Here is a 23948-nt window from a genome sequence, read left to right as displayed (position 1 = left end):
AGACTTGTTGGCCGCGTGTTTTTCCCGGCAATTTAGTGAGCTAGCAAAGTGCGGAGGGCTTTGGCTCGCCCCACTCGATCACCGTGAATTGCACGAGAGAACGTGTTTTTAATTTCTGCTCGCTTTTTAAAGCCACTTTTCTGTTACGGGCTTTCTTGGTTCAGAAAGAGTGAGCTGCCCTTTTAACGTTTTTGCGAAATTAACCTAAATGTAGTGGTATATTTGTAAGTTTCTAACGGTTGTTTCGCTAAAATAAACTCCAGCTAAGATAATAAAGCTACGAAGTATAAACGCTTTGCGGCACCTGCACATGGGCGCCGCCACAGCTGACCTTCCAGTTTGTGTCTCCTCTTATTTCGATCACTTCGATCCATCATTACCACAGCGGGACAGGTTAGTGCCATATCAGATTCGACTGTGTCCTTCTCCCCAGCATTGGTCTTTGGGGAGGCTCGTTATGCTCTCTTCGGTGGCTTGGTACCTCCGTAAGACAAGAGAAGTGGTCACAGGGGCGGATCCAAGGCGGGGGGGGGGGGGGGGGGCGCCCCCCCCCCCCTTTAAACGAAGTCGACCCCCCCCCCCCCTCCCCCCTTCTCGGAGGGCAATTTGACATGGGTGGACCCCCCGGTGCACACGAAAGAAAGGGAGAATAGAATCCTTACAAATTTTCCGCCCCCCCCCCCCCAAAAAAAAAAAAAAAAACAAAAAAAAAACGGAGTTCTGGATCTGCCCCTGAGTGGTCAGCAATGGCGGCTCTAATCTGGATACGTGTGGGGACGGTGGCGTTCTCGGTACGAATAAATGTATTTAGCGATCAGCCTGCTGCAAGGTGTAGATGAGTTTAAATACTACTTGAAAAAGTTTTTTATTTTTTTTAAGACATTTGTTAATTTCTTTTCGCTCAATGCATCGTCTCCTTCCTTTCCACGTAGGCCTGACGCCAGCGTAACCATGCCACATGTCCCATGACGCCCAGGCGTCCGGATGCACTCAACATGATCTCCAACAATGTCATGTCATTCGTCAAGAAGGTGAGTGCACCGTTGTGGTTTCGGAGACGCGCGATCACGTCGTGCGTCCGGCGATTATTATTCTGAACTCTTTTCAAGGTTTCACCATCTGGCCGCCAAGTGCTATGGATAGTTTGAAGCGGTTGAATAACTCTGCCTGCGTGGACAGCTGTCTATTTTTGCCGTTTGGTGTCGTCGCTGGTTCACTCGAAACCTCGCCGTCGATGGGAAAATGCTGTTCCAAATGCTAACGCTTTTCCAGCTTTCTTATTTCAACCCAATGCACCAATCGTAAAATAGGCTTCCGTTCCGTTTCGTACCCTTCATTTTTAAATTCTGCGGAAAGTGGTGGTCAATTGAGGCGAACACCTTTTTTTGAAAGGTACTCGCCTCACTGAGATCCGCTTTAGCCGAGGTTGACTTAAAGACAATCTCAAACCATTATTGGCTCCACCAATAAGTTTTTGCTTGGAGATACATGCCTTAAAATCGGGTATATTATGCATTACGTCAAATATTGCCGAGAATGAACAACGTACCGTACATGTAAACTTCGTATTTGCGGAGGCTGTCAGTTTTGAGTGCGTATCTTTGAATCGTCGAGTGTATAAGGCGGTTGAGCACACGCTCGCACGCCTAGAAAACCATCAAAAGCAAAAACCTCCCCAGAAGCTTTTCATATTCACCAAGAGAATTTCCCTTTCAACTAACGACACAAAACCCGCAGTGTCGTTTGTGTCTAAAAACTCTTTTGTGTTGGTGATGGTCGAGCAAAAAAAGAAACAAAAAAAGTTTCTAGCACGATGTTTATCGACGTGTCCGCGAGGCGAGCAGTCTATTAATCTTCTAGCCTGGAGAAGGAGAGTATATCCGACGCGCGATCGCAGATGGTGAAGAGCGGCTCGGACGAAGACGGCATCCGGCTCGGGAGCAAGTTCCGGGCCACGGTGGCGGCCGCGGGTCTCAGCCCCAGGGCGTCCAGGGCAGACCTGGGTCACCTGACCCCCGAGGAGAGGTCCATCCTGGCCAGGGTCTGGCAGAAGGAGGACGAGTTCGAGAAGATGACCCTCGTCAAGTGAGTGACCCCCCGGACCGGCCCTGCGGACAGTTTCGCAAGACTACGCTGGCTCCACGGAAAGTCGCGGAACTTCACCCGCCCTTGTTTGACATTTTGACTAGTTTCTCTCGTGGTCCTTCCCAATGCTACATAAAAAACTAGGCCTGCGGATGACGTCATCGTTAGTTAAACCGCGATCCACCAGGTGGCGCAAGACGCCGCCCGATTCAAAGGGTTCTACCTCATCTATCTACCCATCGATTATGTTGTTGTTGTTTGGTTGTTGTTTCTTGGGGGAAGGGGGAAGGAGGCGTGGCCTTTGTCTTCTAGGTGGTAGTTCACGTAAACAGGATGACGAAAAATTCAGTATTTAGGAGAGATCGATTAACAGTCGTTTCGGGAGCGAAGACGAATCCACATCTTTCTAAACCAAGCGACGAAATAGACTTTGTGTATTGGCCACGTGACGTCAGGTTTCGTTACGCCAATTTTTCCGCTACATTTAGCGGGAAAACTGGATGGGCGTTTGGGTTACGTGACGTCAACATGCCCGCTAAATTAAGCGCTGTAACTGAATGGGTGTGTAGGTCACGTGACATCAGGTCACGTGACCGCCAATTTTTTCGTTACATTTAGCGGGGAGACTGAATTGGTGTTTAGGTTATGTAACGTTAATATTTTTCCGCAAAATTTAGCGGGAAACTGAATTTATGTATGGGTCACGTTACGTCATTATCTGCTCAATTCAACGGGGAAATGCACAACAAAAGAGGCAGACAATTTTTTTTCTTTTTTTTTTTTCAGATTAGGGTGGGTTTTGTTTAAAAACACTCTATGCTTTCCTATACTCCGCCTCACTAAAACCGTGCAGTACAGCCAAGGCTACGAGGGAGCGAGTGTATCCCGGCCTGTTCAAGAAGAGGGAAAGGAGGAACGAGAGAATCCCAGCCCTTCTCTTCCGTTCCTCCTTTGCCTCATCTTAAACATGTTGGCATATGCTCTCTCCCTTGTAGCTTTCGCTGCACTGCACGGTTTTAGTGAGACGGATTAAGTATCTAGCTTCGATTGAGTTACACCTTAAAAAGTCAAACTTTCTCTGGTATAGACAACTGAAGGTTCTCTCTGAGATAGGATAGTGCCTGCAGTGCAGAGCGACAACCAACCTAGGGTATTTGACACTTGCGTCATCCATGCGGGGCGAAAGAGTTGCGCTTATTATGCAATCGTTTTAGTACTTTTCTCATTTTTATTTCCTTCTCCTTCTCGCAGAAAAGCCCAAACCCCACCACCGACGCTACAGCAGTCGGTGGTCCCAACGTCCCTACCGCTCTCCACTGCTACCTCCTCGACAAACGCCTGCGACAAGTCCTTAGACAGCAGGAGTTCTTCGGGAGGGATCCCCAAGGCGCTCGGCTCGGCGGGGACGTCTTCTTTGACGGCCAGTCCGACTCTTGCCACGCCTCAGCCGATACCTCAGCCACCGCCCAAACCGTGCCGCATTTGCCGCAAGGGCATCCAGGCGGGCGAGCCCTGCCACACTTGCGACGACTGCAAGCAGCTCGTGTGCGACGACTGCGCCTCCTACTCGCGAGACCCCCACCACGCGGTCTGGAGATGCTCCTGCTGCCGCCGAAGACAGAGCCACGACCGGCTGGGACCTCCGCCGGGTGCCGGGATGCACCGGGTGCCCTCTGTGAGGCGGATGGTGAGCCTTCGGTCCTTTGTGCCGCCTTATTCGGATCGGGCGTTGACCGCTGTGACCATTTTGGATCCGCCATCTTGATGGCAGAAAGCTCGCGCTCGAGGCCGAACATTCACTGGGCGCTTAACTTGTCAACGACTATATAGTGGGTGTCAGGTTAAGAAGGAATTACCGCTCCACCTCCCGCGTGACTTTTCTGCCTTTGATGACTCGCGCACTCGCAAAGTCCTGCTGAAGAAAACGAGCGCGTGCCAAAGGCGGAGCTTGCACATTAAACTTGTCACCGACTGTAGACCCTGAGGGGTCCATCTCAGCGTCACAGCAGCGGCCATTGGGCTAGCATTGCTGCTGAACGCTATACCTTATTCAGCGTACATTGCGCCCCATTGAGTTAGTTTTCCTCGTCGAAAACAAGCAGAAATGACCACCAGCATGATACGATATAACGTCATGCGCAAGCCATGTTCAGAACAACACGCTGTGTTACGAGACAGATGACGTGATCCGTCGAAACCCGACGACTTCTTCGCAGGCCGAGAGGATAGTCCAGGAGACAGGGGGATCGGGAGGCTGCTCGCCCAACCCGGGACCGAGGGGAAGTTTCATGCTCAGCGAACCCCTGAAGGAGGCCCTGAGGCTCGAGATGCAGATGCAGGTGGACGGAGGCTGCCTGGCGCCCCCCAGCGCCAGGACCATCGTCAAGAGGGGCTCGTACGCGGGACAGACGGAATGGCAACGCAATGGGCTGCGGGCGTCCTCGCCCGAACGGAGGCACAGCTACCAGAAACCCGAGAGGGCGTCGTCCGAAAGCTCGCTCGAAGAGGAGTACCTGCCCAGGGCCGGAAGGCTCAGGAGGAGGTCAAGGGTTCAGCGGCACAAGAGCCAGACCGCTGCAGATGTAAGGATGCGTTGTTTCCGTATTGGCCTTGCTCGTCGACCATTGCCTTATACCTTCTGTGAATTTACCTTCGGCCTGGTTGCTTCGATTTCTCGCCTCCTGTTCCCTATCTCAAGGCTTGTTTTAATCTATGAAATGCTTTTTAACGGGACTCCCTGAACTTCCGAAAATTGCCCCTCCGTTTGTCCTCTGTGCGTTTTCCCGCTAAATTTAGCGGGAAAATTGATAAAAATGTAATTGATAAAAATGTACAATTTTCTTTACTCCCTAAACGACTGTCTATAATGACTCCTGAACAAATTGCAACGATCGGAAAGGTCGCTGCTAGTTCGGTGCTCTTTATTATCTATGTCGCCTGTCTTCTATTCATTTTAAGAAGTATTTTCTCGGCCTTGGCACGCGCCGAATGTCTTCCTTATAGAGATCGTCTGCAGGTGTAATAAACACTTTCCGAACGATAGTTCCTAACCGGAGTCACGATGGAACATGACAATCCGTTCAGTGATGTTCGATATCTATAGCGCTTGATTCTGGCGCTGACCAAAGAGTGCTTTGACGTCGACCTTTCATCCTGTCGCTATCGCGGAGTTCCGAACTCCAACAACAGCGAACCGCGAAAGTCTTTCTTCTGGTTTGCTGGACTTACAGTACACCGACGGGTACAAACATCAGGTGTACGTCAATATTCGCGAAGTGAATTCGACCGCAGGGGCTCGACGTCAGTCAGTGGTTTCGAGCGCTCCATTCCCTTTGTCGAGACCGGTTATAACGAGGTCGGTTATAACGAAATAGAGGCTACAGCGAAGCGAGCGCGATTTCCCATTCCCCCGTGCAGTTCGTTATAACCGAATTCGATTATAACGAAATAGTGGATATATCGAAATGATTTACGGTTCCCGTTGACTTTGTTATAACCGGTCTCGACATTCTGACTGGTCCGGCGTCGTAACTCGCGCCAACTCCGACATTGTGCCTAACTCTCGACCAGTCGTTTACACGTTACACGAATGAAGTAATCGATTACAATTACAGTTACTCTCGCTTAAAAAAGTATTAAATTGATGAACCTAATTATTCGAAGCGAAAAGTAATTGGCCGTTATACATAAAACAATTAACTTCAGATTTTCAAAATTACACGGTTTCTTGCCGGTTTAAAAACGCGTGTCCTTTGCACAGTCCATTATTGGAATAGAATTAACGATATGACTTATACTTTTCTTCTTAATCCACCAATTTCGGTAAGCCACCCTCATGTCGGTAACCAGGTTCGGGGATGTCTTGGTAGGAAACTTGTACGAGTAAACCGTGCTATCAGAAAATGGAAGGGAAGAATGGGAACGGTTACAGGTAATTTCAGTACTTCCAAAAGTAATCGAAATACTCTCGCGATTCCTTTCCAATAAACGCAATGAAATAATTACAAAAAAGTACTCCGCAAAGTGGTCGATGATCAGGTAATCCGATTCAGGAGGAGGACTCGGAGGGCAACGAGTGGCGCAGCAACACGTCCTCGTCGTCGGCGCTGGACAGTCTCGAGACGGACTTGCGGAGCTCCCGGAGGCTGGACGTGCTGCAGCGCTACAGCTCCGAGAGCTCGGACGTGAGCGACCTGAGCCGCGGGGCGCCCGAGAGCTCGCCCGATGAGCGCCGCAGCATCCCCAGCGTCACCGTGGACGCCATCGCCGGGGGAGGCGGAGGTGGCATCCTCTTCGAGGAACTGCGGCGCTGCTCCACGGGAAGCGCTATGCCGCGCATGCCCATCCCGGAGAACCAGGTGTGCCCTCACTCACCCCATCTCGGCATTGAAACAAAGAAACGTGTTGTCCGGACCGTTTCGGCAGACAGTTTTCCCGTGATCAATATGACAGGATCATACAAGGAATGTACAGGGAAGATACACGGAATGCATACAAGAAATATACAAGAAGGAAACATGCCTCATACAGATGGTCTGTACCCGGTGCATATAGACCACTCAGTAAAAAAGGAAAAGATTATACAACATATATTTATTTCTAACAAATGCCCGCATTATTATACCACAAAGAATTGTATATCACATATAAATCGTCGATAATATGAAAATTAATTTAATGAAAGCACGAAATGTACCCTTCTGGGCGAGGTTTACCTTAATTCGTGGGCGAGGCTGTTGGGTGATTTGATTTAGAAAATATTGTTTGAATGTCGACGCTTGTATACATTCTTGGCTAAAGTGATAAAACATGGCTAAATTGATCAAATTTGGTCACTAATATGACCAAACTAAAGTGATCAAACGTCGCTAATTTATTTCGCTGTTGTTGTTTTTTGTGAGGTAGTCTAAATAAAAAGAAAACAAAACAAGCCGCGCGAGCATTGGGAGCATGGGTGAGGATATTCTTCGAATTTATCCAGCTTCGTTTATTCTGGTGCACCAAAGCTGAAAATAAAATTCATCGAACTCTATCTCTCACCTACGTCTCGGCGCTTGCACGTCCAGATACGGCCGGACCACAGCACCTCGAGGTCTGTCCCTTTCTTTGCCCTGCCTCAACTATGCGTATACCATCGTCTCTGTCCTCAGCTTTGCCTATTTCCGGGAGCCCCCCACGGAACCGGAAGTACCCACTCGCTCGACCTTCCCCGCGAAGAGCAAGGCAAGCCCGAACGACGAGCCTCGGCACCGGAAGGGGACAACATCAAGATCGTCATCGACGACGTCGATTCTCAGGGACCCGCACCGGCGCCGCTTAGGAAGCGGCTGCTGCTACAGAGAGATCCGTCCGACACCGGCGCCAGAAGTACGTTTCTCATGACTCTGTCAGTGTACACCTGTTTCGTTTACTTTCGTTTCCTGCCACCCGGTGGGCATATCCGGTATGGGCGATAAAAAAAAAACAATAAAACAGTTCAACCTGCAAATAGTAAAAAGAAAGATTAGAGAGGAGGCACAAGGATAATGGGCGACGGTTAAGATTATATCCTACTGGCGTAGCGACGGCAAAGTCGCCCATACTGGAAGTGACGATATTCAAGATGGCGGTGCCCTTGGAAGGAGAGTGGGTAGGCGGAAAGGCCAGCTGCTTTTGTCACAACCTACACTGTCTCCCTCCAATCAGAGTGAACAAAAGCGCGGTGTTTGTTGTTCGAAAGTCGAATGCTAAATCGTCTAGCTTTCCGATATCCCTAGAGCAACAAAATGGCGGAGCCAAAGTATCGTCTTCATTTTACCTTTGGCCGACAACTCCTCATTGGCGGAGAAGGGATCACATACGCTACGTTTGACTTTCCCGCTTGCGGTGAAGCCGCCTTGAGGAGCACCGGGTTTGAGGTGCGGCGTGTGGAATATGAAATGTAAATCTTGCAGTGAATTATAACGTGCAGAAAGCTCTTTGAACCTTCGGACATTGTGTGTGTCACGTAGATATGCGTGGAAGCACGGCATAAGGCGCAAACAATAACGGACCACAAGAAAGAAGACACACACATACCGGTGTCTGAATGGCGTCTGTATGTGTGTCTTTCTTTAGTCCGTTGTTTTTTTCCGCCTTACATTATGCTTCCTAACGTTCACCGACTAGCTCAATTACAAGTTATTTTACAGCAGATGTGTGTAAATGCGTTCTTTATATAACGCGAGCGCAATTGCAAAGCGGCCCTGAGCAAGTTGACGACGCGATGACAATGACGGCCAAGCGTGCCGGCGCGCGCTTCCGAGGGATTCGGGATACGCACGATGGAGCATGCGCGGTGAACCGCACCTCATGTCGTCCAGCCCGTTGCGTCTCCTGCGAGAGCGACGTTCGCTTCTCCCGCAATACTTCAAGTCTAAAATTTTTATGCTTTTCCGATACTCTACTACCCTAGACGTGTTGCGCCATCTCGCGGCGTTCACCGGAAACGCGAACAACGAACCTTCGACACACTTGTTCCATGGCGAGGCGGCGGCGCCCTCGTTCTTCTTCCGCCGTAGTCCTTGGGCCAATGCCGACTAACCCTGGCCGTGTTCCCCGTGTTCCCAGCGCGCGGCTTCGGCATGCGCGTGATGGGCGGCAAGAAGGCCCCCGACGGCCACCTGTACGCGGCCGTGGCCTGGGTGCTGGCCGGGTCGTCGGCCGATCTGGCGGGACTCCAGCAGGGCGACGTCATCCTGGAGTGGAACGGCACGTCCCTCGTGGACAGGTCCTACGAGGAGGTGTGCGCCGTGCTCGACAAGTCCGGCAACACCGTCGAGATACACATCGAGACCGGCAGGAGGATGTAAGTGTCGATGCCTTTCCCGATTGGGCGTTGCTGAGACCATGCAACGCCCAAATGCTACATAAGGGTAAACATGGGATATATATATATATATATATATATATATATATATATATATATATATATATATATATATATATATATATATATATGATTTAAGACAATGAACGGAGTGAAAAAGCTCGTCGATGTGTTCGTGTTTCTCTTGTTTGCAAATGTATTGCAAATGGAGTACATGCATATGTAACAGTATATTAAGATTAAATAAGAGGGAAAAGAGCACTCGTTTATAATAGAACCAAATTGGACGGTGTGAATGCTTATGCAGCGAGATGTCGGCCTGCTCTCCAAATATCCGACAGTGAGTGAGTGCTCTAGAAGAGCACTTAGGCCACCACAGTGGAACTAAAAATCCGAAAAAGCTATCGCGATCGAATCACGCGGCTTTGGTTCCAATTCAACTGTATAGCTGCGAGTTCAGAGAACATATATTACCAGGCTCAGGCACACCGCCGTCGAAGGAGCAGCAAGAAAATAAAACAGAATATGGGCCGTCGGCTTATAGAACGTTGAATGGCGTGCCCCTCGTGTGTGCTTGCGTGGATCGACCCGCACGCGTGCGTATAAGTAAGTGCTCCTGTTGAGGCGCCTTTATGTATATACCCCCTGGTATACAGCGGTGAGTGTACGCACTGTTTATACGAAGCGGTGACTCCGTTTTATCCCAAGATTGACCGCGGCGGACGCTGCAAATTACACCAGCCAGTCTGGCACTACAAATCTACCAAGTGACCCAACCACAGGACTCAATTGTGTCACGCATTCAGCGCAAGGAACAGCCTGATGTCAGGTGGCAACGTCACACCACCACGTCTCGATACGTCACAGAGTTATGTAACCTTATGACGTCACATGACGTCACACACATAGCATATGCCTAGCTCATTCGCGTCGCATTCCGTGCGTCTCCGAGTTTATAAAATATGCCCAAGGCATGTTAATATTTTTTTTGGCAGGAGCAGCCGCGAACTGAGAGCCTCGACAGGCAACATCCCGGCGCGTAAATGTTCCACGGGTTCGGTGGGTGGCGACGGCTCGTCCACCAGGCGAAAGCTGCCCAAGACACCCGACGAGATCTGCCACACGGCCCACGTCCAAGGAATGTTGGGCGTCCGGCTCTGGTAAGAAGCCTCGCAACCACGTCCCAGGGTCATATTTCTAAATCTCTACAGCTGAAAGCTCCACTCGCTGAACTCTTGTTCTTACGCGGGGATTTCTTAACTTCACTTTTATTTTACGTACAATCAACAAAAGGTGTTTATATGCGCGTAAATGTTTAAATATAAAACCACGCAGAAAAGAAAAAGAAAATAAGCTGTTTAGGCCTCCTCGAATTTAATAATTGCTACTATATGGATCTCGAAAGATATACATATACTCATCTCTAATAAAGAAAAGTAATATAGTTTTACAGTATTATTCGCAAAACTCATCGAGTAATAAAAAAAAAATGTCAACAAGCTTCAGAGTGGCATACTTCGCTGCAGCTTAAGTCCAGACGTATTAGCGACTCCCGCGCAATGGACGACACCTAGTGGCAAGAACTGAAAGCTGTGGCGGCAGGTTTGCTCACCAGTCTCCTCGAGCGAATCCGATATTCACAGCGCCCGCTGGTCTAAATACGAAGTCGTGATGGTAAGCTCAAGAACACGTAATAAAAATCGCCAGTACCCGGCGCAATACGGGAAAATGGGACCAACCAAGCAGCGCAAAAAGCACAAGTCACCGGGTCTTTTCTGTTTGTGATCGGTTCAGCCATGATACAGCACGTACAGAAACGTGACAAACACAATGATGGTGCCCTTCTGACGCTGTGTGAGTGGCCCCATCAGTTTGTTTCTCGGCTGCGTCTCGGCTGAAATTGAAACGAAGTATAGTCAATTCGCTATACTTCGTTTCAGCTTCGGTCCGAGCGTGGCCGATGTTATGAGCCGAAGGGCCAATCAAACACCGCAAAAAGCGCAGCGTCATGGCGTGCTCTCTGCTCTTGATAGGACTAGCCGGCGGAGGAGTGCGCACAGAGACACGGCGAATACCGGCTGGTCCTATCAACTGCAGAGAGCACGTCATGACGTTTCGCTTTTTGCGCTGTTTGATTGGCCCTTCTGCTCATAACATCGGCCGCGCTCGGACCGAAGCTGAAACGAAATATAGAAGTATTCGGAGAGCAAGTCGTCTACTTTCCCAGGAGTTGTAATGACGTCAAAACGAGACCGAGCTTTGATTGGCTTTGATTGAAAGCATAGTGGGTAGACCTCAATGCTAGGTGCCTCAAGGTCTATCCACTATTTTTTTTTTCTTTTTTCAATCAGCCAATAAGAGCTCTGCGTTCTGACATGATCGCAACCCCTGAGCAAAAAGCAGACGAACTTGCGCTTCACATTTTCTTTGCTACTGAAGAAGCTAAGCGTTTTCAACGAAACTAAAGGCGAGTTATTCTTCCTACCAGCTGCAACAACTTTGAGTTTTGTTTCGATTTATTGCGGTCACTGACAGCTCTAGAACTGCAGTACGTCACGAGCTCCCAACATCTTGCGTTTTCGCTCCTCAGCCAATCAGATTTCTGCATTAACCGATAAGAATGCCGAGCAACCAATCACGAAACAAGAAGCGTGAACTTTACGTGCCACGCCCTACGTTGCTCAGGCCGTCGGTGACTATAGGTCAGATCACCGAAGTTGCAGTCACACTGCTCGTACACCATACAAAAAGACTCGGTGTTCGCTGTGGACATAGCGACAGAATTATCTGCGGGCACGCCTCAGGCATGGATGGATGGATAGATGGATGACGGATGGATGTTAATGGCTATACCCTTTGTAGCGGGCGGTAGCTTGCGCCACCTAGCCTAAGTGTTCGAAGGCTTCGCACGTGTTTTGAACATGTCTGCAGACAGTTTTTTGCATGGCCAATGTGACGGGCAGACTATCTTTTGTAGGATGTGTTAAGCCACGGTCGCATATATATAGTAGTTTACGCAAAAGGTGCAGGCACTTTCAGAGGCGTGTGTCTTCCTTGTACGACTGGCACATTGGTCATATAAAGTCCTCTGCAGACACCTTCGAAGCATCGATAGGAATGATGCGCAAACATGCCTCGAGCATCCGTAAGACATATTCGCAGATAATTCCATCACCGTGTCTACGTAGATCACCTTGTGTCTCTTGTATCACGCATCTAGGCAGTGTGACTGTTGCTTTAGCATTGTAACCGCAGCTTAAATAGTCGTCGTAAAAGACCGCGAGATGAACACCCTCGGTTCTTGGGCGCGCAGGTACGACGGTGCTGACCTCGAAGTGACCGTCCTGGGCGCCAGGGGGCTCCCTCCGCGCCGCTCCTACGTCAAGCTGCGACTGCACGACCCGTGCACGGGCATCCGGGGGGTGGCGATGAAGACGCCCATCTCGGAGCCCGTGGCCAACCCGGAGTGGAACAAGACCTTCGTCTTTCCGGCCCAGGAGTCGCTCGAGGGACTCTACCTGGACCTGTCCGTCTGGGACCACAGGCCCGTCGGTTCGAATGCCTTCCTCGGAGAGGTCCAGGTGAGAACATCCACCTTGTTTGTCGACCTCCTGCCTAAGCACCATTTCGGGCCACGATTATCGGAACCGTAGGAAATTGCTACCTCGTTTTTCATTTATCGATCATCTTCCTTATCATCGCGATATACTGCACGCTGAAGCCATGGTATTTTTGGCTGCTTAACAAACGTGTGGCTGCTTGTGCCTGTGCACCCTTCGTTGAGCACCCTCTGTTTCCACGAGTCTTCTTAACCGAGCCGCCGGTTACCTCCCAGGTTCCCCTGGGAAGGGCTCCTCTGAGGGACGTGTCCGAATGGCTCTCCCTCGCCAGCAGGAGGACACGTTCCCAAGACCTGCCTTTCCCCATCGATGACAAGGACCTCGTCAAGAGCTCTTCTATGGACTCCATGCGTAAGTAACACTGAGGCACCCTTGAAGCGCCATGACTATGCTGCCTAAAAGGCGTCTCCGACTGATGTATTTACCACGTCTTGATAACTGTTCCCTCAATTTCCGCTTGATGACGTCACGGAAGTGACACGTTTTTATTTATTTATTTATTTATTTATTACATGTTACCCCGCAGCGCCAAGAGGCATTATTGCAGGGGGGGGGGGGGGGGGGGGGGGTGAGGATACATTTGCACAAGAATTACAGTTCTGACATGCAGAAACAAACAAGTTCGCAAAAAAAAAAAAATGACTGAAAGCAACAACAATTGTGTTGCAAAATTATAACACCTGAACAAATGGATCCACAATGGTATAAAACTTTAGCCAACAGTGTAATTTTCCGTACGAATAAAGATATGAAGACAGATAGCACAGTGTTACAGACCGAGCGTTCTGAATGCACATTCTCAAAGAGAAAATTCACTTTCCTTACTCCCAGCTATCACGTGACAGTTTATCAAAGAAATTATCAGACGATGGAATTGAAATAGTTTCCTCTGGCAATTCGTTCCATTGTTTAACGGTATTGGGGAAAAATGAGAATTTGAATATATTAGTCCTAGCTGAAAATTCTCTAATTTTTTTGGAATGATCTAATCTACGTGACACGAAGTGTGGCAGTTCAATGAATTTAGTTTTATCCAGTCCTGTTTGATCATGATAGATTCTATGTAAAAATTTTAAACGGAGGCGGCGTCTTCTAGAGTTCAGAGGTTCCCAGTCTAATTGACATTTTAGGGCAGTAACACTTTGTTTGAAATTGTAATTTTTTGTAACGAACCTAGCAGCTTTACTCTGGATTTGTTCTATTTTCTGTTCTAGATAGCGTTCTTTAGGGTCCCAAAGCACGCAAGCGTATTCTAAAATAGGCCTGACATTAGAAAGAAAAAGGGTATTTTTTAAATTGGGAGGACAATCGTGAAAATTCCTCCTCAAGAAATTTAGCACACGGTTAGCTTTGACCGTCATGTAGTCTACATGCGCGCTCCACGATAGGTTTTCCGAAAACTGAACGCCTAAATATTTTACTTTGTCCGCCTTTTGTAGTGGGGCGCCATCAATTAGATAGCTAAAAGAAACAGGTTGTCGTTTTCTGGTAAATGTTATGTGATTGCATTTGGGAATATTTAAATTCATTTTCCATATTTCGCACCATCTTGTAAGGCGATCAATATCTTCCTGTAGCTCTAAACAGTCTGGATATGTCTTTATTTTGCGGTATAAGACGCAATCGTCCGCATACAGACGAATGCTTGACGTAATGTCTGTAGAAATGTCATTTATATATATTAGAAATAAAAGCGGACCTAGCACTGATCCCTGGGGGACCCCTGATGTTACCTCTAAATACGGCGACATTTTCCCGTTAACCAAAACAGCCTGTCTTCTATTTGTAAGATAATCAGTAAGCTAGTTAATAATATTTTCAGGGATATTCAAAAATTTTAATTTGTATAGAATCAATTTATGGGGGACCTTGTCAAAGGCTTTTTGAAAATCTAAGAAAACGCAGTCTACTTGCACGCCTTTATCAAAAAGAAGAAATGTCGTGATAAAAGTCGATCAGCTGGGTATCGCACGATAAACCACTTCGGAAGCCATGTTGATAAGGAATAAAAAAGTTGTTTCTGTCGAGATGTTTTATCAGGTGGCTGTAGATTATATGTTCTAAAACTTTCGAGCACACGCAAAGAAGTGAGATTGGTCTATAGTTTTCTACCCTATTCTTTTTGCCGCTTTTGTGGGCAGGAACAACGTGAGCTGTTTTCCATTCACTTGGTAATTTACCACTTGATAATGAGTTATCAAATAATACAAATAAAAAACTAGACAAAATACCGGAACACTCTTTTAATATGCGGCCTGGTATACCGTCAGGCCCAGTGGCCTTGTGAGAGTCAATGTTGTTTAGTAAATTAAGAATTCCATCTTGACAAAGTTCAATATCCAACATGCTGTCCTCTAAAGACTCAAAAATGAGAGAAGGGTTATTCATTATAGGAGACGAGAATACAGATTCAAAATAGCTATTAAAAAGGCTTGCTTTTTCAGCCTCATTATCTATCATCCGTCCCGAGTCGTTGATAGTTGGAATTCCTGGCTCATCTTTGTTCGAACTTTTTACGTACCTCCAAAGTTCCTTTGGATTTCGTTTGAACTTTTCATCAAGAGATGCTAGAAACTGTTTCTTGTAGTGTGCCGCTTTGCTTTTATAAAACGCTGTTAGTTCCTTTAGACGGACCAGGAGGCTCTGTTTTCCATTTTGTCTGTATCTAGAATACACACGTCTTTTTTTCTTAATGATCGTTCGTAGTTCTTTATTTATCCAAGATCACGTTGTCACCGGCCGTGATCTTGGCGGTGTCAAAGGAGCGGTGATGGACGTGGCAGACGCCCGTTCTGATGCAGGTCGCTCTCCAGCTCATTCCACAGAAGCTTCAGCAATCATGAGTTGGTACTCCGCGACGACAGGGACGCCCACATTCGCTCGAACTTTTTGCCGGGACTTCTGGCGCCAACCGCCAGGATCGCGACATCCGACAGCGCGACACGCCGGCTTCTGTGACTTCATTTGTTGCCACTTGGGGATCACTTTCAATCCATGGTCGGGAGAGTACACTAAACATACCAGTCGAAGTCGCTTTCCAGACACCGTATACTCTGACGTCCTGTGGTCCCCATCTAGACTGTGAACGCTCAAAACCAGAAAGTTTTTTTCGTTGTCTATGGTCTACTATTTTGTAGGACTCGATTGCATATTGGTACGTGACTTGAAGTGGACATGGTTAAGACGATTTCTCCAAGCAGCAGACCTAAGAAAAAAAGGGTACCAGTAAACGCACTTTAGTGCTGAAGCACTGACTATATCACGTTGGCGGTACACGACCAAGTTGGTCGCCCAAACGCAGCCTCGCTCTCGAACATCACTTTTATTTATTTATTTTTACCAGGAGCTCCACATACGCAACAGTGCCTCCTGGTCGACGCAGCTCTTTTTTTTTTTACCCACAGCACGCGTTCTTTAATACATCGTGTGCTAGACGCGTCACAAGTTACTGTTCAATCTTTGCGCCCGTGCTCCGGACAGCCGCTGCGCGAGTCAAAGTTGTAAGTAGAAATAGCAACAACGCTGTCTTCTTTCGAAAGAGAGCGCACTGCCAATGCCTTCTCTATACTCACAAAGCCTGGCAGTTCGACGACGGAGCCATAGAGTGCCCGGTCGCAGATTTAGAGCGCTAGGATCTGCGTCCACAGAGCATCAAAGAGACATCTCTCGGGGAACCTGGACGTCAGCACACAGCTTTTGCGGCGGCGAGGACCCGAAACGCACTTTTTCGCTCGGGAGAAGTGTGTTTCAGCGCCTCGCCGCAGCGGGGCGCCAGTCACGTGGCTCTCCTCTACTCCGTTGTCTGCCGCTCCACATTTTCCATTTCGGCGGCCGCTTCTCGTGGCGATCTGTGCAGGCTTTGTCAGTATATAGGAGGCTATGGCAATGCGAGTGCCTCAGTTAAGCCGCGTTCACGCTGTTCGAATGTCCCACAAAAGAAAACATTTTCGCTGCAGGCATGATGACAAAATGATCTGTGGACACGACTCAGGCATGTTTGAAGCATGTTTGCTTCATACATGCGCATGCTTGTAACATGTCTGCAGCCTGTCTTTTGCATGATTTATCAGCGGTGTGACCGCGCGCGGCTTCGTGGTATATTTTTTTTTTTTCTCTTGCTAGTGCTTCATCCGGATGACGCCTGGCAAGGCAATCCCGTGGAACGCAAGTCGTCAGCCCCGACGGTCTACGCCATTTCGCCTGGACGTAACAAGCAGCTTCTGGCGCAGGATAGCCTGCCGGGTGAGCATTTGTATGTACCTTTACCGTTTCGCAGGAGCTTCAGATCAAAGCATCGCGCAACGCCGATCAGCAGCGTTCCTCCTTCCCCGTCTAACGTCTGCTGAGTCTGCCCACATGACCTGTTACTTCTAGTGTTAAGAAAAATAATTAGCTTTTTTTGTTGGAGCCACGGAAAGTTCACTATTTGACTTTGGGCTGATTGGCGCGTCCCGAGCCAATATATGGCCAGAAAAGGGCTACACGGAAAGAAAGTGAAGGAGAGGAGCAAATGAGAGCAGATGACGTCAGAGTGCCGAGCTCTGATTGGAAGGATTAGTGGGTATAGGCGCAAAGGCTAGCTACTCAATGGGCCTTCCAATGATAGCTCGGCGTCTTGACATCAGCGCACGTACGCTATCATCTCCTCCTTTCCTTTAGTTTCTCTGCGACACATTTTTTTTTTCTTTATTTGCCGGGTTGGCATTGCAGGCTAAAGCCCGCGCTGAAAACCTTTTGTTGATTCAGACCATTAGTCTGATCGGGACCAGACGACTCTTTAGAAGATGGTCGCTGGCCCGTGTGAGATTGTTAATTTAAACTTGCAAAAGCTTTGCGCAAAAAGGCGAGAAATATTCCGACGGACGCTCAGCCGAGGCTTATAGCGTCTTTCAATCCCGCCAGAACTGGGAGTCTTCAGTCCTGACTGACCTCTTCCGCGCCGCCCGTTGCTCGCAGAACTGTACTCGTCCTCGCCAACGCAAGGACCTGAAAGAGCCAAAAGTGCCAGCTTCAAGATGCGTCGAAATGTCAACATGCAAGACGCGGCTGCCGGTACGTGGCTCCACGTCGCCCACGTTGCAATACGAGAGCGTGCACTGGCATTAAAAAAAAAAAAAAAAGAGCAAATTAGAAGTTACGTATTCGGACAGCGCGGGTTTCGTCTGGTTTACGCTGTGGGTGAACTGTTTAACACTGTGGATGAACTGGACCACACAGTATAGATGAACTGAACCACGCCGTGGCCACGCCGTGGTCGACCACACTGAAGATGAACTGCATGGTTCACGCTGTCAGCCAGTGCAGTACGACTGCTAGTTCAGGGTCGCACTACCAGAATCTCTTGAGTTCTGCAGTGAGAACTGCAGTTCTTCAGCATATCAACGTGCACGCCATAGAGAAGCACCATCAACTATTTATTCATACTCAGCTGGTCTTGCCGTTGAAAGTAAACGTGTGCATCTTTCGACAGGAGTTGTTCCAGTAATGGACGAGAGGAGGTCCCTACCGAGGCGCAAGTTGTCCCGTACGGTTAGCCTCAAATCCGACGACCGTGCCACCGTCGTCAACCCCGGAGGTAAGCGATCGACCCATATCCTGTGTGACAGACGGCTCGGAGTTCCGGTTAGGCCTCTCTATGTTCCATCGAAGGACTGTTGTTTTACGAATACGACAGATTCACTTTATGTATCTAAGTGAGCTGTACATTGACAGTAATTTATAGGAGGGACAGGAATAAAAACGGAAATTATGATTGCCAGAGACCGCGCACTTGTTCCCATGCCTTCCTGTCCATTGTCCGGATTGTAACCCGAACCCGGTGTATAGTCTTCAGGGGCGAAACCTTTCGGCTGAAAACGAGAGAAGTCCCTACTGGACAGTCCGCATCTTATGCATAGTTCACATGTGAGATTCTCACGCACAACACACTTTGAAAAATGCCTGCTTTATTAGTGCACAAAGAAGCTTATCATAAAGAAATCATGATTAACATAACCTGTCATTCACAAAATTCCTGACGTTTCGTCCTAATGAGCGATGCTGAAAAATCAAGGCATTGTGTAATTCACACTTGCAGATAGTCCGCACCACGTAAAAATTCGACATCTAAACATGCATGGTCCGCCGACTATAATCCGAAAAATGGGGTACACCCCGGAGCGACAATGCGTGTATATTCCCTCTTATACTGTTCTAGCTTTCTCTCTCTGTTTCCCTCGTGTCCAACGCTACATCTTTCTCGTGCCTTCAATCGTTTATTGTTCGGTGAAGAATCGACGAGCATTAACGCGTTCGGTGACGTGCCGCGAAGAGCACGCGGAACTGAAGGCGAAGCTGTCCGTACTCAGGGGACGGCGCCGACAGCAGTTCGGGATCCGACCGCGGCGGTTCCCAGGACGCCGGTCCAGGACAACAGAAGAACTCCAGGCGAGACTTGGCCCGCCTCGGCGAGCTCAAACTGGGATTCATCATGACCAAGGGACAACTGGAAGTCGAGGTCGTCTCCGCCAGAGGCCTGCCCTTGGGAGCTGCAGGAACTCCGCCAGGTGACTCAGTCGATGCAACGTCCGCTGTTTCATAAACCCGCGGCCACACTGGTAAAAGGCCTAGGATAGAAAACAGCTTGAACACACTGCCTCTGTTATTCCGTTTGCTTTACCACGGGAGGACAGTTCATTACCATATTAAATTCTATACTTAGTCCTTCTCTCGAGCAACGGCTTTTGCGGAAGCTGGCAAACGCCCGTTTCAGTGGCTCGGCTTCTCAGTAAGACGAGAGGTCAGCAATGGCGGCTGGTATCTGGCGCGTGTTTCAAGCGTCTATAGACCTTTGCAATAATCGCTTTCTGCGCGCTGCCATCTTTGTCTACTGGACTGTGGAAGGCGTTTTGAGCGTGCGCACTAGCTCTCTTCGACGAAATACGACACGCCGCGCATGCGTTCACAGCCAGTGACTCAGCATTTTTCGCCTGGGTGATAAGCGCTCAAAAGGTCTATACACCATCTCAGTGTTTACAAAATGTTTTAGTTGTGTGCGATAAAAAAAAAAAAAAGGTGCAGCGGTGTGAGCTTTTCAATTTGGGAAGCAAGGCAGACAAAGGTTTTCGCAGCCCCGGGTCTGCGCTGCTAAAATACGTTCTCATAAAAAAAATAAAAAAAATAAAAAGTTTTGTTGATAGGAGAAGAATCTGACCAAGCCACGCTAGCAGCACACTCTCGGGAATCTAGTAAAGAGGCGTAGAATGCGTTTCTATCCGACACTCGTCTTGAAAGATGTCGTCTTTCGCGCTTTTGCCCTCACCAACTAAACCAATCACGCAAAAAAAAAAAAACGCGCAGAATCATGGTGCATCCACTGTGCGTGTTTGGTTAAGCCGGTGATCGCCAACGTCCAAAGACGACCAGCGCCATGACGGTGCATTTTTGCGCGGCTCGATTGGCCCGCAACGGATGGTAGCGTCGGCTGCACTCAGACTAAGCCCAAGGTCACAATGCTCATGATATCACACAAAGAACAGTCTGCAGCCACTCACTGAGGCGCGTTCCTTCCTCCCATGGGCAGCTGGCATAACGGCGGAATGCGTACGTTGAGGGCGACGCGTCCTTGACGACATTCCCTTCCAAGTAAATGCGAAGGGCGTGCTCACTGTTCCCCGGTTTCTCCACAGACACGTACGTGAAGACGTACCTCAAGGAGGGCGACCGCCAGATGCAAAAGCGCAAGACCCGCGTGGTGCGGCACGCCTGCGAGCCCCAGTACCGCCAGACGCTCAAATACACCGCGGCCGACGTCTTGGGACGCTCCCTGCTGGTCACCGTCTGGGAGCGTGCCAAGGGCTTCGAGCACAACCAGCCCCTGGGCGCTGTGCTCGTCCAGCTGGACAGGCTGGAGCTGAGCCACCTCACGCTCGCCTGGTACGCCCTCCAGACGCCGGCCGGTCCCGCAGCCACGTCCGGACCCCGAGGCGACGTGGAAGACGACGCCGATGAGGACGACTCGCCGTGAACGCCCAAGGGATGTCCCTAAACGTCGAGCCGCAGCTGTACAAAGTCAGAGATGGCCCAGAGCGCTGAGATCGTCCCGCATCCTTTGGACCTCGTCGTCCGAAACGCCCTTTGAAACGCTGCCTCAGTAATTGCCTGAAATTAACAAAACTTTGCCTCGAACGCTACAAAGTTCGTTTCTCGTCGTCCCTGGCGTTACCCACGTCATGACGTTTGAAGACTCATCTTAGCAGCTCAGAATTATTTAGATTAAATATGTAATTGCCTGACGTTCTATTTACAGTCATAAGCGAGTCTGAAGGCTTGTCTGAAATTTGCCACAACAGTTATAAGCACGCCGATTGCCGGCAAAATGATCCCTGTGACAAATCCAGAATCTACCCTATGGCTACGAGGTCCCTTGCGTTCTCGCTGTCAGAATGATTGTACAAAGTGTAATATCGCTTAAATCGAGAAGAAAACAGAGTTTAAACACATTACGGGCGGCTTGTAAGAGCCTTCTGTTTATACATCACACGGTACGTGCATTAATTACAATTTCGAATCCGCTTAAAATAAATGGCAGTCGCCATTCTGCAGGCCATAAATCACCGTAAATGTTTTCCGGAACTTGCCAGTATTGCGCATATACTTACCTCCAACTGTTTACATGCTCGAACGTGTTGTTCTGCGAGAAATTATCTGCGATGTTACTAACAGATCACATTCAATTTCTGACGAGCCATGACGAGCATACGGCTGTTTCAAGAGTTTCGTCCTTTACGTCAGCTCCTAAAACACTGCGGCTTGTCATGAGAGCTCAAGGATTTCGCTGAATATCTCGTCATCTAAGACGTCATCTATGATGATGTCTTGGAAGTCAGGTAAAATAAGCTGCAGTTCAAACGTCGCCTGGATGTCTGTCGTACGTGTCCTCTCTTTTTCGTCCTTGTTATTTTGCGCGCTTTCTATTTTATTATGAGGGATGCCACCCTTGCACATGCCCCTTTTTTCTCAATAGTCTGTCATCATTGTGGTTTTGCAGGAGTGAAAACACGGATCATCTTGTAGAAAATCTCCATAGGCGCCATGGCAGTCGTTTGAACCAACACTGAGGATTTGTCACCGGATATTATTGCTAAGCGTATTATTGCCAAGCGTAATCGCCAACACGATCTCTCGAATAGCGCCGAGAGTGCTGAGCATTCTTCGGAAGGCCCAACAACAGAGCTGGATAGAGCTTCTCGCGGACATCGCGTGATGCATCCACGGCTCGAATAAGACCTCCAATATTGTTCCTGAAGCCTTCATGAATGTCACTCACCCATCGTCGTCTGTTTCACCATGCTGACCTTGGGCAAGTGATGTGTTGGTGTGTGTATGTGCCTGTGTGTGTTCTTTTCTGACTGTGATGTGCCTGTTCCTCAAGACACCCGCGGAACCTCCGGCGACACCTCTGGTCAATCGCCTTCAATGTCGTTTTCAAATGACCGCATCAGGAGCTAGGTGTCTCAGATGTGTTCTTGTGTTTGCCTCTGCACATCTTCGACGTGTGCGACCAGGACAGAGAAATCGTTTTAAAGCCATCTTGCGCAGTGTGTGTCATCAAGACGGCGGTCGTTCTCGGGCTCGGGTGGTACAAAGAACTGATCGTCACCACTCTCGCAATGAAGTCACTGCAGGAATACACGTCGAAGCGCAGATGCTCTTCACTGTACTTTTAAGCCTTGTTTCAGTATTTGTCCGTTCGTAATTCTCATCTAATATGTGACTGTGTGCGGTGGTACCTGCTTCGTTCATTGTCCTTCTGATTGCAAGCTACTATAGAGCACCGTCAACAGTTCTGCCGCGTGCTTACTTTTCTTTTATATAAATGCTATCCCTAAGCTACTTTTGATGGTCGGACCGTCAGTTACAAAGACTTGCCCAATCAACTTCTTAAATAACATTCGTAGTAATTTTCCTTTTTAAACTGCAGTTGGGTGTGCTTACACTAAGAGAGCATTCCGAAAAAAAAAATGTTTACAGTGGGAGACAGACCGAAAGGATATCGGTTATGACGCCATACCGGCATCCATTTAAAAGCACTAACTCCAGATGTGCCACAAATACAGTTTAAAAATGTATAGCAAGTGTGTTTCTAATTTATAGTTTTACACGCGTGAAACACGTTTTTAAAAATGGCTACTTTTAAAAAGTGGCTTTATTATAAAAAAAAATGTTTTGCTAACATATGTTTAGATGTCCCTGAAGCTCATGGGTTGCCAAGTTTTAACAGTACCTGGCTTAGATTGAGGACAAAAACAAAACAAAAAAAAAACTTCACAAAACTCTGTCAAACAACAATGGCGATAGGAGTCCAACAATGACGATAGGCGTCCCTTTCAACTCGAAGCCTGTGATTGGACGCGAGTCCTTGTCGAATGCTGACGCAGCATTCGGGTCCAATAGGCGCTCAGAGTGCAAGCCCAAGATAGGGTGGCCTCGAATAATTGGCCCAGCAACTATCTGGATGGCGCACGCGCTTTTGTAACGGGTCAATTTTGCCTTGAATATTTTTAGGGTGCTTCTTAAAAGTGCGCTGGTATTATTTAATTTGTTTTGAAGTCGTCAGGGTTCTTTGTTTTTGAGGTGCAGTCGTTTCAGGGTAGAAAGTTCGTCTTCGTAACTTTTTTTTTCTGCACTTTACCGCATGACTACCACGTAGTCCAATAATGCCCATCTTAGAAATAGAGTCGATGACTAAGCACTTGTCCAAAGTCGTTCTGTTGACTCCCAACGTCAAGAGGAAAATCACTTCAATTTTTTTCATGCGTCGCTTATATGTTATCGCCCATGTGGATTATGAAATTCAATGGCAACATGGTCAATTTTAAAGAGAGTACAAGGCGACAGCCGCATTACAGTGTGTCACATAGTTGATAGACTAAAGAGAACGCGTACCTGGTTTACGTAATCCTTTACCCGCGCGGCCATTAAACAGTATATCCTGTGAGCACCCACCAACTCCTCTTGCAGGTAGTCTTTAAGCACCCCAATTACTCTATCGAGTAGTCTGTAAACCGCGTGCTCTATAACCTCCGTTATTCTAACGGTCTGTTCGCACTACACGAACGCGCGACAAACACTACTCGCCGACATAGTGAAAACAGCTCCCTCTCGGCCCGCGCACGCATCCATCGGAACTAGAACTTGCATGACACATTCCCTTCCAGTGCACGACCGAACCTTGGTCTCGTACAGGGCACCCAGGGTACATATTGAGGAAGGTCTCTAGCCCACACGATGACTGCCTGGCGCGACCTTGGGTGGGGAAGACGCATACAGGCATGGTCTTTTAGAAGACGACGTCATTCGCGATGTTGAAACTACTTCTAAGCTCTGGTTTGGTTAATTCACTGTCCCGTTGCGCT

At 48.4% G+C, this 23948-nt stretch overlaps 1 protein-coding gene across 1 annotated transcript; it reads left to right on the top strand.

Moving 5' to 3' along the window:
* The first annotated feature begins 1897 nt into the window (after positions 1–1897).
* On the top strand, positions 1898–20826 carry LOC8028762. Its single transcript, XM_029966976.4, has 14 exons — positions 1898–2085; positions 3337–3772; positions 4302–4667; positions 6138–6443; positions 7236–7452; positions 8674–8911; positions 9928–10092; positions 12246–12513; positions 12768–12903; positions 16675–16794; positions 17509–17604; positions 18023–18127; positions 18900–19097; positions 20220–20826. The coding sequence occupies exons 1-14, from the start codon at positions 1898–1900 to the stop codon at positions 20555–20557; spliced, it is 3177 nt and encodes a 1058-aa protein (XP_029822836.4). The 3' UTR covers positions 20558–20826.
* Positions 20827–23948: the final 3122 nt, after the last annotated feature.

This window comes from Ixodes scapularis, unplaced genomic scaffold (assembly GCF_016920785.2).
Source record: "Ixodes scapularis isolate PalLabHiFi unplaced genomic scaffold, ASM1692078v2 PGA_scaffold8__174_contigs__length_109621045, whole genome shotgun sequence".
In the NCBI taxonomy this organism is placed as follows: domain Eukaryota; kingdom Metazoa; phylum Arthropoda; class Arachnida; order Ixodida; family Ixodidae; genus Ixodes; species Ixodes scapularis.
Note: the sequence above shows the minus strand (reverse complement) of the source record. Positions and strands in the feature narration are given on the sequence as shown.